The 12,123-nt window shown below is 43.5% G+C and overlaps 1 protein-coding gene across 3 annotated transcripts in view; it reads right to left on the reverse strand.

Annotated features, from left to right (window-relative positions):
- Positions 1 to 12,123, reverse strand: part of dpp6b (dipeptidyl-peptidase 6b) — a 109,215-nt gene that overhangs the window by 42,133 nt on the left and 54,959 nt on the right. Inside the window, exon 1 of one of the 3 annotated variants that reach the window (XM_066680781.1) lies at positions 6,258 to 6,355. The exons of the other annotated variants lie outside the window; for them this stretch is intronic. Coding sequence (XP_066536878.1) covers positions 6,258 to 6,293 — 36 coding nt within the window. The 5' untranslated portion in view covers positions 6,294 to 6,355. Of the gene's footprint in view, positions 1 to 6,257; positions 6,356 to 12,123 lie in introns of those variants that run through there. 3 annotated transcript variants of the gene reach the window in all.

The following is a 12,123-nucleotide window of genomic DNA, read 5'->3' on the forward strand; positions in this document are numbered from 1 at the left end:
GAGATGGATTACAAACTGGGGTGAGACTGTCTACAAGTGTGAGTGTGTGAGTGAATGGGTTAGTGTGTGAAACTGTCCACAGGTGTGAGTGTGTGATTGATTGCGTGAGTGTGTAAGTGAATGGGTGAGTGTGTGAGACTGTCCACAGGTATGAGTGTGTGAGTGACTGCCTGAGTGTGTGAGTGAATGGGTGAGTGTGTGAGTGATTGGGTGAGTGCGTGAGACTGCCCACAGGTGTGAGTGTGTGAGTGATTGGGTGTGTGAGACTGTCCACAGGTGTGTGAGTGAATGGGTGAGTGTGTGAGACTATCCACAGGTATGAGTGTGTGAGTGACTGCCTGAGTGTGTGAGTGAATGGGTGAGTGTGTGAGACTGTCCACAGGTGTGAGTGTGTGAGTGTTTGCGTGAGTGTGTGAGTGAATGGGTGAGTGTGTGAGACTGTCCACGGGTGTGAGTGTGTGATTGATTGCGTGAGTGTGTGAGTGAATGGATGAGTGTGTGAGACTGTCCACAGGTGTGAGTGTGTGAGTGATTGGGTGAGTGTGTGAGACTGTCCACGGGTGTGAGTGTGTGATTAATTGCGTGAGTGTGTGAGTGAATGGGTGAGTGTATGAGACTGTCCACAGGTGTGAGTGTGTGAGTGATTGGGTGAGTGTGTGAGACTGTCCACAGGTCTGAGTGTGTGAGTGACTGCGTGAGGGTTTGAGTGAATGGGTGAGTGTGTGAGACTGTCCACAGGTGTGAGTGACTGAGTGAATGGGTGAGTGTGTGAGACTGCCCACAGGTGTGAGTGTGTGAGTGAATGGGTGAGTGTGTGAGACTGTCCACAGGTATGAGTGTGTGAGTGATTGGGTGTGTGAGACTGTCCACAGGTGTGAGTGACTGAGTGAATGGGTGAGTGTGTGAGACTGCCCACAGGTGTGAGTGTGTGAGTGAATGGGTGAGTGTGTGAGACTATCCACAGGTATGAGTGTGTGAGTGACTGCCTGAGTGTGTGAGTGAATGGGTGAGTGTGTGAGACTGTCCACAGGTGTGAGTGTGTGAGTGATTGCGTGAGTGTGTGAGTGAATGGGTGAGTGTGTGAGACTGTCCACAGGTGTGAGTGTGTGATTGATTGCGTGAGTGATTGGGTGAGTGTGTGAGACTGTCCACAGGTCTGAGTGTGTGAGTGACTGCGTGAGGGTTTGAGTGAATGGGTGAGTGTGTGAGACTGTCCACAGGTGTGAGTGACTGAGTGAATGGGTGAGTGTGTGAGTGACTGGATGAGTGTGTGAGACTGTCCACAGGTGTGAGTGTGTGAGTGACAGGGTGAGTGCAGTCAACAATAAAACACACCTCATTCATCTTTTACACAGCTATAGGAAACAACAGCACAGCGCTTAACCCTGGGGGTCACGCACATGGACGCGAGTCCTCTGGGGACACATCTGCACAGACGTCAAATCTCAGCCTCATGTTTGTCCTTTGAGCCGGAACCGATGGACTGTAATTGTTCTTCACGGATCTGCTCTATTTTATCTGGACTCTAAACGTCAAGAACGGCTCCCAATTAATCCCGGCTATTAGAGCCACTTTATCAGCGGCGCCGCTCCAAATATAGCCCCGTACCTCCGCCCGATCTCAGAGCTATTCTCAGACAGCTGCCGCCCGGAGCCTGAGCCCTAATCACTGTCATCAGAGAGACCTACTTCGGCGCTCCTGCATTCGCCGCAGCTTGAGAAACCACGATAAGATTTGTCTCCCTCCTTTAGACTCTCCCTTCTCAACCGAGTCCCGTAATGCCGTGCGGGGCGTACGGAGCACACGCCAGCTTCCAAAATCCTTTCCGTGAATCGGAATGCTGCGTCTGGAAACGTGAGCCCGGGAAATGAGAGAGATGAGATGAGGGAGTGCAAAAGTCAGAGACCACCCTTCAGTTTCTTTTACAGCCTTTCATTTCTCAGGAGAGAATTCTGACACCATTAGAGAGAAGATGGAAGACAATACATGAAACACAGAAATTTAATTGAAAGCTTTCATCTTTTTTAAAAGAGGAGAAAAATCAAGCTCCACATACTTGCGCATTCCCTTCACATCTGCACACATCCACAGCTGCTTCATTTCATCTACCTACTGCAAGAACAACAGCTCAGCACGGGGTCTGAAAGGACGTGTAAGCGGAGAGATGGCCTTTGTTTTCCTGAAGTGATTCTGCACCATGCCGGACACAGCCATAATAGCGCTGGTGTTAATGGCACTGACGAGACCCTCTATACGTTTACACGCAAACACAGGTGTCAGACTGCACTACGGAGGTCACTGCTAACCCAGAACGCCCACCGCGCAGACCCCGCCCCTTGTTTCAGACCAGACCCGGTCGGAGCAAGCAGTTGCTGCAAAAAACTGAGAGAATTTGTTTGTCGTGAACGTGTCTTTTGTCACTCACAGGGATGGAGATTTTTTTAACAACAGCGCTCGTGCCAACAGGAGACCAACACCTGCCTTTTAGTCCCTTTGTGGACTAGTTCTCAGAACAGTGGACTGACCCCAGAGACCACGGACCCCGAGGGTTTGGGAAAAAACTTCAGGAAAAGCAGAGCTTATGAGAGAACTTTGTCAGCTTTGACAGCGTGGCCACAGGCAACGAAAACAAGATGACTGTCAGGGAAAATGATGCAGGACTGAAAGACTATATGTGTATTTATGTTTACGTGAATTTCTGGCAACCCAGTGTGACAAATAAGCCTTAAACAGAAACGTAACTCTGAGCTCCATAAGGTTAGAAACAGTGTTTGGTTCTTGTCTAATGTTATTGCTAAAAGCTAACCCTAAACTCTAACTCTAAGCTCCAAACGTTGAGAAACGGCACTGTTCTGTGAAGGTTAGTTGTACTGCTAACAGCTAACACTAAACCTCACCCTAATCCTAAACTGAAAACCCGACACTAAGCCCCATCAAATTTGAGAAGGCAGTAGTGTGTTTTACTTTTGTAATGCTACCGCTAACACCTAGCCCTAACCCCAACCCAAACGCCATCCTGCAGCTGTAACTGTCCGTCAGGTTTATAACCAACAATCTCAGTGGATTCAGTGTAACAGCGCCACCAGTGGACGGGAGCTAACTCCAAACATGCAATAACTTAAAATAACTACTAAGGGCATGGCAGGAGTTTCTGGAGTGCAGTTTAGTTAAACATGTACAAATCTCTGAAGACGCTGTTGTACACTCTTAAAACTACAGGTGCTACAAAAGGTTCAGTAGAACCACTTTGGGTTCTGTAAAGGACCATTTTTGCTGATACTTTTAAATGGGTAACAAACCTTTTTTTAAACGTTTATTTGTGAAATTAAATGTGCAATTATTTGTCATCGTACAATGTACAACAAAACATGTCTTCCACATTTAACCCTTCTGTGGCTGTGAACACACACACAGAGCAGGGAGCAGTTGTGTGTTCTGTGCCATGCTCAAGAGATCCTCAGCTGTGGATTGAGGAGGAGGACAGTGCTGTTCCTTCACTCCCACCTCCCCCAATTTTTTGCCTCGCTTTGGCTTTGACAGAGGAGGTGTTTTAAAGAGTCAACGCTACGTTGGTGTTCACGTCCACAGTTTTGAAACGCTGTGGACGAGAGCTATTTTAGAGCACAAAAACAAGGGCTGTCCAGGCAATCAGCTGCTGTCCACTCTGAGGACGTACCACCATGTTCCTGCTCTCGAGGAGATGATTACTCGTAGGGCAATTAACCCTCACACTCCACCTGCAGCGCCTGCAAGTAACAGCCTCAACACCAAACCTAACCCTGCTATCACAAGGGAGTAGTGGCATACCACCAGCTGGAAGCTGTGGAGCAGCAGCACGAGCCTAAACTCGCTGAAACAAAGGGGAGACGAGCAGTGGAATTACTCTCTCTAGACCTTATCCTGACAATGCTGATTTAAAATGCTCTGGAGCAGCTGCACATGAGCCTAAGGTCACTATGCTCAATGCCAAGTGTTGGCTAGAGGGGACTAAAGAGCCCCAGCTCTGTGATGTGTAGCACTGAAGTAATGCACTAGAAGTAAACATCTAACATGGGCACCTGATCTCACTCTGGACGAATGCCATCGAATCCCACAGCTGTGTTCCAAAATATAGTGTAAAACCTTCCCAAAAAAGGAGAAGCTGTTACTGTAGCAGAGAAATAGGGCAAAACCGCCAATGAAAACCCCTCATTTCATGAAGATAATTAGGATGCTGACCACTATTTACACCAAATTATTCAATCAGAGAAAACAATAGCAATCAATCAAATCAATAAAAAGCCACAGGTTTCAATTACTCACTTTTGCTGAACACAAATAAAACACTGTAGAGTTTATTCAGCCCTAAAGTTCTTTAAAAAGCAAATAAAGCATTATTCTGTTACAAATTACCACAGCGTTCAACACAGAGACTGACCACAAATGTGTTGTTTTGAGACTTCAGGCATATGCATTAAAACCTAAGTGATCTGAACTTACAGCAATTCTATGAGCTCTACAGTGTGGTTTAAACATAAGACCAGCACATTAATGTGTGCATCTGGAGCCCACCAACCCACACACTATGAAACAAGACGCTCCCAATCAGTTTTCTGTGTGCTCTAAGTCAGAAAACATGGGATAAAACGAATTGTTCTGATCCTGCTCGGCTTCTGACGTCAAGTACAGAGACTTTAGAATGGCCCCGCCCCCTCGTCTGAGTCTGTCCAATCACAGCGATGAACCCGCTTTTATGTGACAGCGCAAAGACAAGGTAAAACGCAGAACAACGAGCGTGGAGAAATAAGAGAACTGAGTAAAAACATGGAAGAAAGAGAACCCAAAAAAAAAAAAAAAAACAGAGCTTCTGCTCCTCACTGCTGTGTGCTCAGAGTCGGGGTGAACAGCGAGCTGCTCGTTATCATTTACAAGAACGGATTACTAGGACATTCTTGTACTGGACTGCTATGCAGGAAATGTACAACCAATAAAAAACTGCGTACAAGCACGGGTCAAACATTCAAACATCTCGCAATTTGTGAAATTATTATCATAACAAACACCAAGAGGAATACAGACTAATAATGTTGATGTGTTTCCTTTAAAAAGAGCATAGAAATTATATAAAAAATATAGTTTATATATGTATTTAATTCATTTTCAATAAAAAAAACAAACAAACAAGGTATGCACCAAACTTTTTCACTTCTTCACACACCGTAAACCTGATCATCAGGAGCTAATGGTGCTAATGAAACACTCCAGGTGTTACTGAATGTTCCCTGCATTAGATCCTTTTCATAATGGTCTGTTCCACCTTAAATAGTGCAGCAGTAACACATTTTAGCGCCTCACTATTAAACTTAAGTCAGAAATAAATTTTAAGAGAATATTGAAATAGGTGTTACTGAATGTTCCCTGCATTAGATCATTTTCATAATGGTCCATTCCACCTTAAATTATGCAGCAATCCCATAACAGTGAAACTGGACATTCCGTCCCACCTTAAATGGTCCCGGTACATTTGTGGGCAAGAGGTAGTATTCCACCCTAAGTGATTTGTCATATTTGGGCGCCTCAAAACAATTCCTGAGGTGGAATGGAGATTTCAATTAAAGAATCAAATTTAAGTGCAAGGATGTACCTGTTGCACCATTTAATGTGGAAGGTTAAATCCCACTTAAAAGCCAACTTCTGTTTAATAGTCATCACTACCCGTGGTTTAATTTTGAAGCTCCTAAATATAACCACAATTTAAGGTGGAACGGTTGCTCTGGCGTTATGTACTTGCTGCTCTTTTTAAGGTGGAGCGGGGAATTCCACTGTAGAGATAACTTTAGTTATATAGTTATTACTACATGCGAGGCTCCTAAATAAAACTGCATCATTTTAAGGTGGAACGGTGGTTAAGGCGCAAGAATGCACCTGCTGCACCATTTAAGGAGGACCGGAGAATTCCACTTGAAACCCAACTTCAGTTTCATACAAATTACAACCTGTACTTTAATTCTGAGGCTCCTAAATATAACAACACTTTAAGGTGGAACGGAGGCTCAGGCGCAATCATGTACCCACTGCACCATTTAAGGTGGAGAGGAGGAATCCTGTAAGACGCCAACTTCAGGTTCAAACAACTGTCGGCTGTTGGAGAGGATACAGCACTCCTGACGCGAAGTGAAAAAAAAACGGACACCGAGCACGAGCGAAAACGAAGATATCCGAGTAAAACCGAAGCTGTGTGCGCGGGTGGAGTGAGTAGATGGAGTGTCGGTTCTGACCTGGTCGTGATGCTGAGGCTCTGGAGCCGCGGTCATCTCCCACAGCTGCAGGAGGGGAGTCCGAGTCTGAGCGCCAGACACATCCACCAGCTGCGAGAATCACCCGCATCCACACAGGCCCCGCCCACTGCGCGCTGATTGGAGGAGAGCGCGGGGGGGGGGGTGAGAAGTGGGAATTTATATACACCGATCAGCCATAACATTAAAGACACCTCCAGGTTTCTGCCCACACTGTAGTCCATCTGTTACTCTGCATACTTTGTTTGCCCACATTTGACAGAGCAGGTGTGATGTGGTGGTGGATCATTCTCAGCGTTGCAGTGACACTGACGTGGTGGTGGTGTGTTATTGTGTGTTGTGCTGGTGTGTGTGGATCAGACACAGCAGTGCTGCTGGAGTTTTTAAACCCCTCAGTGTCACTGCTGGACTGAGAATAGTCCACCGACCAAAAACATCCAGCCGACAACGTCCTGTGTCACTGATGAAGGACTAGAAGACGACTGACACACACTGTGCAGCGACAGATGAGCTACTGTCTCTGACTTTACATCTACAAGGTGGACCAACGAGGGAGGAGTGTCTCACAGAGTGGACAGTGAGTGGACACAGGGTTTAAAAACTCCAGCAGCACTGCGCTGAAGAACAGGGGGGAAGGGGGGTAACAAAGTATGCAGAGCAACAGATGGACTACAGTCTGTAACTGTACAGTGGAGCTGATAAAACAGACCTTCCACTGTTAGAATAACAACACAGTAATATGGGTCTGAAAGGATGTGTCACAACAATGTTACTGAGAAGAGGAAATAGACACAAAAAGAAAATATAAGAACTAGAGAGTAGGAGAGTGCAACATGGACATAAATAAGAACTGAATTAAGGTGGAATAATGTTCCACCTTAAATCTAGAACATATTTGTGTACATTTTATATTTTATTTCTTTTGCTGTTTTGTTCCACCAGTGTTGAACAGTTCAGTTCAGCACTTATCGATCTTGGCATTGTTACGGTTCACATTCAGCTGAGTCCTGTTCCTGTTCTCTCCCCCCCACCACACTTCTCTCTCTCTCTCACACACACACAGAGCACTAATTTTAGCCCCCGTCTGGACTCCCTCCCGCTCTGATTTCTCTTTCTGAATTGTGTGACACTCTTCTTCTCGTTCAGAACAGTCTCTCACTGCAGCAGAGTTATGCACTGAGCTCTGAACACGGTAAACCACAGCCTTGTTATTTTGGATTTACATATCATATTAATATTTATATGTTTATTTTTAACTAGACACTAAAGTTATATACTCCAGGTTCAGTATACAAGCAGTATTAAATCTGGAGTAAGTAACATCATACTCCAAGAGTATATAACCTTACCAAACCTAGAGTATATAACCTTACCAAACCTGGAGTATATAACGTCATACCTGGAGAGTATATAACCTTACCAAACCTAGAGTATATAACCTTACCAAACCTGGAGTATATAACGTCATACCCGGAGAGTATATAACCTTACCAAACCTAGAGTATATAACCTTACCAAACCTGGAGTATATAACGTCATACCTGGAGAGTATATAACCTTACCAAACCTGGAGTATATAACCTTACCAAACCTAGAGTATATTACGTCGTACACCGAGATTATATAACCTTACCAAGCCAGGAGTATAAAACCTTACCAAACCTGGAGTATATAACCTTACCAAACCTGGAGTATATGACCTTACCAAACCTGGAGTATATGACCTTACCAAACATGGAGTATATAACCTTACCAAACCTGGAGTATATAACCTTACCAAACCTGGAGTATATAACCTTACCAAACCTAGAGTATAAAACCTTACCAAACCTAGAGTATAAAACCTTACCAAACCTGGAGTATATAACCCTACCAAACCTGGAGTATATTACGCCATACATTGAGAGAATATAACCTTACCAAACCTAGAGTATATTACGTCGTACACCGAGATTATATAAACTTACCAAACCTGGAGTATATAACCTTACCAAACCTGGAGTATATAACCTTACCAAACCTGGGGTATATAACCTTACCAAACCTAGAGTATATTACATCGTACACCAAGATTATATAACCTTACAAAACCAGGAGTATAAAACCTTACCAAACCTGGAGTATATAACCTTACCAAACCTAGAGTATATTACGTCATACACCAAGATTATATAACCTTACCAAACCAGGAGTATAAAACCTTACCAAACCTGGAGTATATAACCCTACCAAACCTGGAGTATATTACACCATACATTGAGAGAATATAACCTTACCAAACCTAGAGTATATTACGTCGTACACCGAGATTATATAACCTTACCAAACCTGGAGTATATAACCCTTCCAAACCTAGAGTATATAAAGTTACCAAACCTGGAGTATAAAACCTTACCAAACCTGGAGTATATAACGTCATACCTGGAGTATATAACCTTACTAAACCTGGAGTATATAACGTCATACCTGGAGTATAAACCTTACCAAACCTGGAGTATAAAACCTTAACAAACCTGGAGTATAAAACCTTACCAAACCTGGAGTATATAACGTCATACCTGGAGTATAAACCTTACCAAACCTGGAGTATAAAACCTTAACAAACCTGGAGTATAAAACCTTACCAAACCTGGAGTATATTATGTCATACCTTGAGAGTATATAACCTTACCAAACCTGGAGTATATTACATCATACACCAAGATTATATAATCTTACCAAACCTGGAGTATATAACATTAGAAAGCGGGATTATAAATTACTTCAATAGTTGCTAAATACTCTTTGTAAGTCATACACCCCTGATTTACTAAAGTTATAACCTCCTAGTGACCAGGAGTATATACACCTGATTTACTACAATTATATAAGTAATTTACTCCAGGTTTACTAAGTTTATATAATACCAATTTTAAAAAGGTTTATACTTATTTATTAGTTATTTAATACTATCAGGACTGCGGTGCAGACTGACGGAGGTGGACGCACACGCTAAAACACCTTGACTTTTATTTACAAAATATAACAAAACAGAAAGGGACTAGCATAACAAACAGAAGAAAGACTGAGACAGAGAGACTAGGACAGAAGGACAACACATGGAGTGAACTAAACTGAGATACAGATACAGACAAACCTGGACTGAGATGACTAAACAAACAGAGAAAACTAAACACACTAACCTTGACACAGAGAGCTAAACAGAATATATATACACTGACGAGGAGGAGGAACAAAGGCGGGACATGGGCGGAGACATGGACAGGTAACAAACAGAGCCATGTGCTAAGAGAGCACATGGTGGGGAAAACAGACACGACAGGACAAGGGCGTGACAAATACATTTTATATTATAAAATTATATGATATTATATATTTCTTCATAATGTAAAATATTACATTTTTATTTATATAACAGTATATATATTTAATATATATTCCTGTTTTACTACAGTTATATACTCCTGATTTACTAAATAAAGTATACATTTTTATACTTAGTTACTACTTCATACACTAAATTTCTGAAGATATATCATTCGTGTTTTAAGGATAAAGTTTTTCAAAGATTATACACGTGTTATACACGTGTGGTTTGTAAGGTTAAACACTCCTGACTTGTACAGACTGCTGATTGGATGTTAACTGGGTTCATGGTTTGCGAAGTATCTCTGAACTGGAGGATGATGTGGCTGTTGAATAAAGTTTAAAAAGTTTGCTCATGCTGAAAACACAACGAAGACCGCAATCAATGTTCACCGCTAATGTGAAGCTGGAGAAACAAACCTCAAACTGCAGAGAGCATTGAAGCCCATTCCGACATGCTAACACAATCACAGTGTGTGTGTGTGTGTGTGTGTTTGTGTGAGTGTAGGGGTGGGGGTGTTCCGGGAGTGTTAGCGTCTCTGGTTTTAGCATGCTAATTGAGGTATAATTTCCTTTAATAGAAACATAGTTCATTTCCTCCTCTCCCCCCAGCCCTCCCTTCGAGGTCGTCATGGAAACTACAGGCCCATACCTCGTCTCTGTATCTTTTATTTATTTATTTATTTTATGTGGCTAGGCTAATGCTGCTGCACAGAGCTTGTGAACCTCACTTCTCCTCTTCTTTAGTTCTGACACACCCTTCCCTGCAAATTCACACTCACCCAGTCACTCACACACTCACCCAGTGGAAAAGTGACATTAAGTGAGATGTGGTTTACAGAAGCAATAACGCTGCATTAGCAGATACTTCACCAGGAATAATGTTGTGCTTATGTCACTGAGGATGGAGGAAAACTTAAGAGCCAGACGTCCAAACTTTTACCTCCAACTGAACTTATTTAAACACCATCCTCCAGATTATTCCAGCCTCAGGCTGAAGACAGAGATAACACAGAGAAGGAAAGAGTTCTCACACCTTTATTTCTCATCTCCAAAACACACCATTGTTTACTGTTCCTCCTTTCTTTTAAAAAGGTGCCATACTCCCCCCGCCACCCCTTCTCCACAGTGGAACACAGTTCTGTTTCTTAATGAAACATCTGTGACCTGCTTTGGTCCAAAACCCCACGAGCCCCACAGCAGTGTTCTCCCCCTGTCTAAACAGCCCTGTTCAGAACACCCTCATTCAGCATCTGTTCCTTTAAATGATAATTAGCCTCTCGCTGTTCACCCCGACCCCGAGCGCACAGCAGTGAGGAGCAGAAGCTCTGGTTTTTAGCCATTTTCACTGTTTTTACTCAGTGCTCTTATTTCTCCGTGCTTGTGGTGTCTGTTTTGCTGCATTTAACCTTGTTTTTGCACTCTCACATAAACACGGGTCTAATGCTGTGATTGGACAGACTCAGACGAGGGGGCGGGGCCATTCTAAAGTCTCTGCACTTGGTGTCAGAAGCGTAGCAGGATCGGGCTCCAGAGTGATCATTTGTGTAACCAGGTGATGCCCCAGGATTCCTAGAGAGCATGCTTGGCCTCACTTTTTTTTTTGAAAACATCATTGTCAGTGGCGTTGTGTTTCCAGGGAAAATTGAAACGTTTCTGAATCTTTACAGTTTCCTTGATATATTTTTCATTTTCCAAATCTTGGACTTCAATCCAGCACCTGCTCTTCTCCAGCGAGGCCAGGCTGATCTACTGGAGGCTGAGACGGGGTCCAGACCTTCTATGTTTCCCAACTTTCTCCCGAATCAGAGCTCGGTTAACGGGGTGTTTACAACTGCGACTCCATTAAAGCCTCAGAATGAAGAATCCCCCCGAGGTGGAGTCAATAAGAAGCCCCCTCATTAGACTTCCCGACTCCAAACGCAAACGGGACGAGTGGGATTTAAAAACACAATTATTCAGCCCACCGCCTCCATCAGTTCCCAGAGTACGGGCTATTGATCACCAACAGAGCAGAGATTTTAATATCAATGACGCGGAGAGAGGAGATAAGAGAAACAGAGACATCATAGAGACATAACGTCCGAGTGGAAGAGATGACAATGGCACACACACATCCAGTTCACACAATGCATCATTATCTCCTGCTAATGGTGGTCTTCTGGTGGTGGAAATACCAGATTCACTGATGAAGAGGCTCTGACTGAATTCTTTCAAATCTATTCTAACTAATGATTGAGTGAGTAGGGTGTAGTGTGGTTAGTGGAGTGTACTAAAATAGTGGACACTTAGAACCACTGGACATTTGAGTATGATAATGATGGACACTATCCCAATATACAGACGCAGGGTGAAGCAAAAAGTTGCAGAACACTGACATACCTGAACACCCCCAGCGAGTAATGGGGGAGGGGCCTATATTTAGGCTGTGTCCGAGACACAGCCGTCATCTTGAAAGCTGCCATATTGCATAAAGGGCAAG

Source organism: Hoplias malabaricus, chromosome 9 (assembly GCF_029633855.1).
Source record: "Hoplias malabaricus isolate fHopMal1 chromosome 9, fHopMal1.hap1, whole genome shotgun sequence".
Lineage (NCBI taxonomy): Eukaryota > Metazoa > Chordata > Actinopteri > Characiformes > Erythrinidae > Hoplias > Hoplias malabaricus.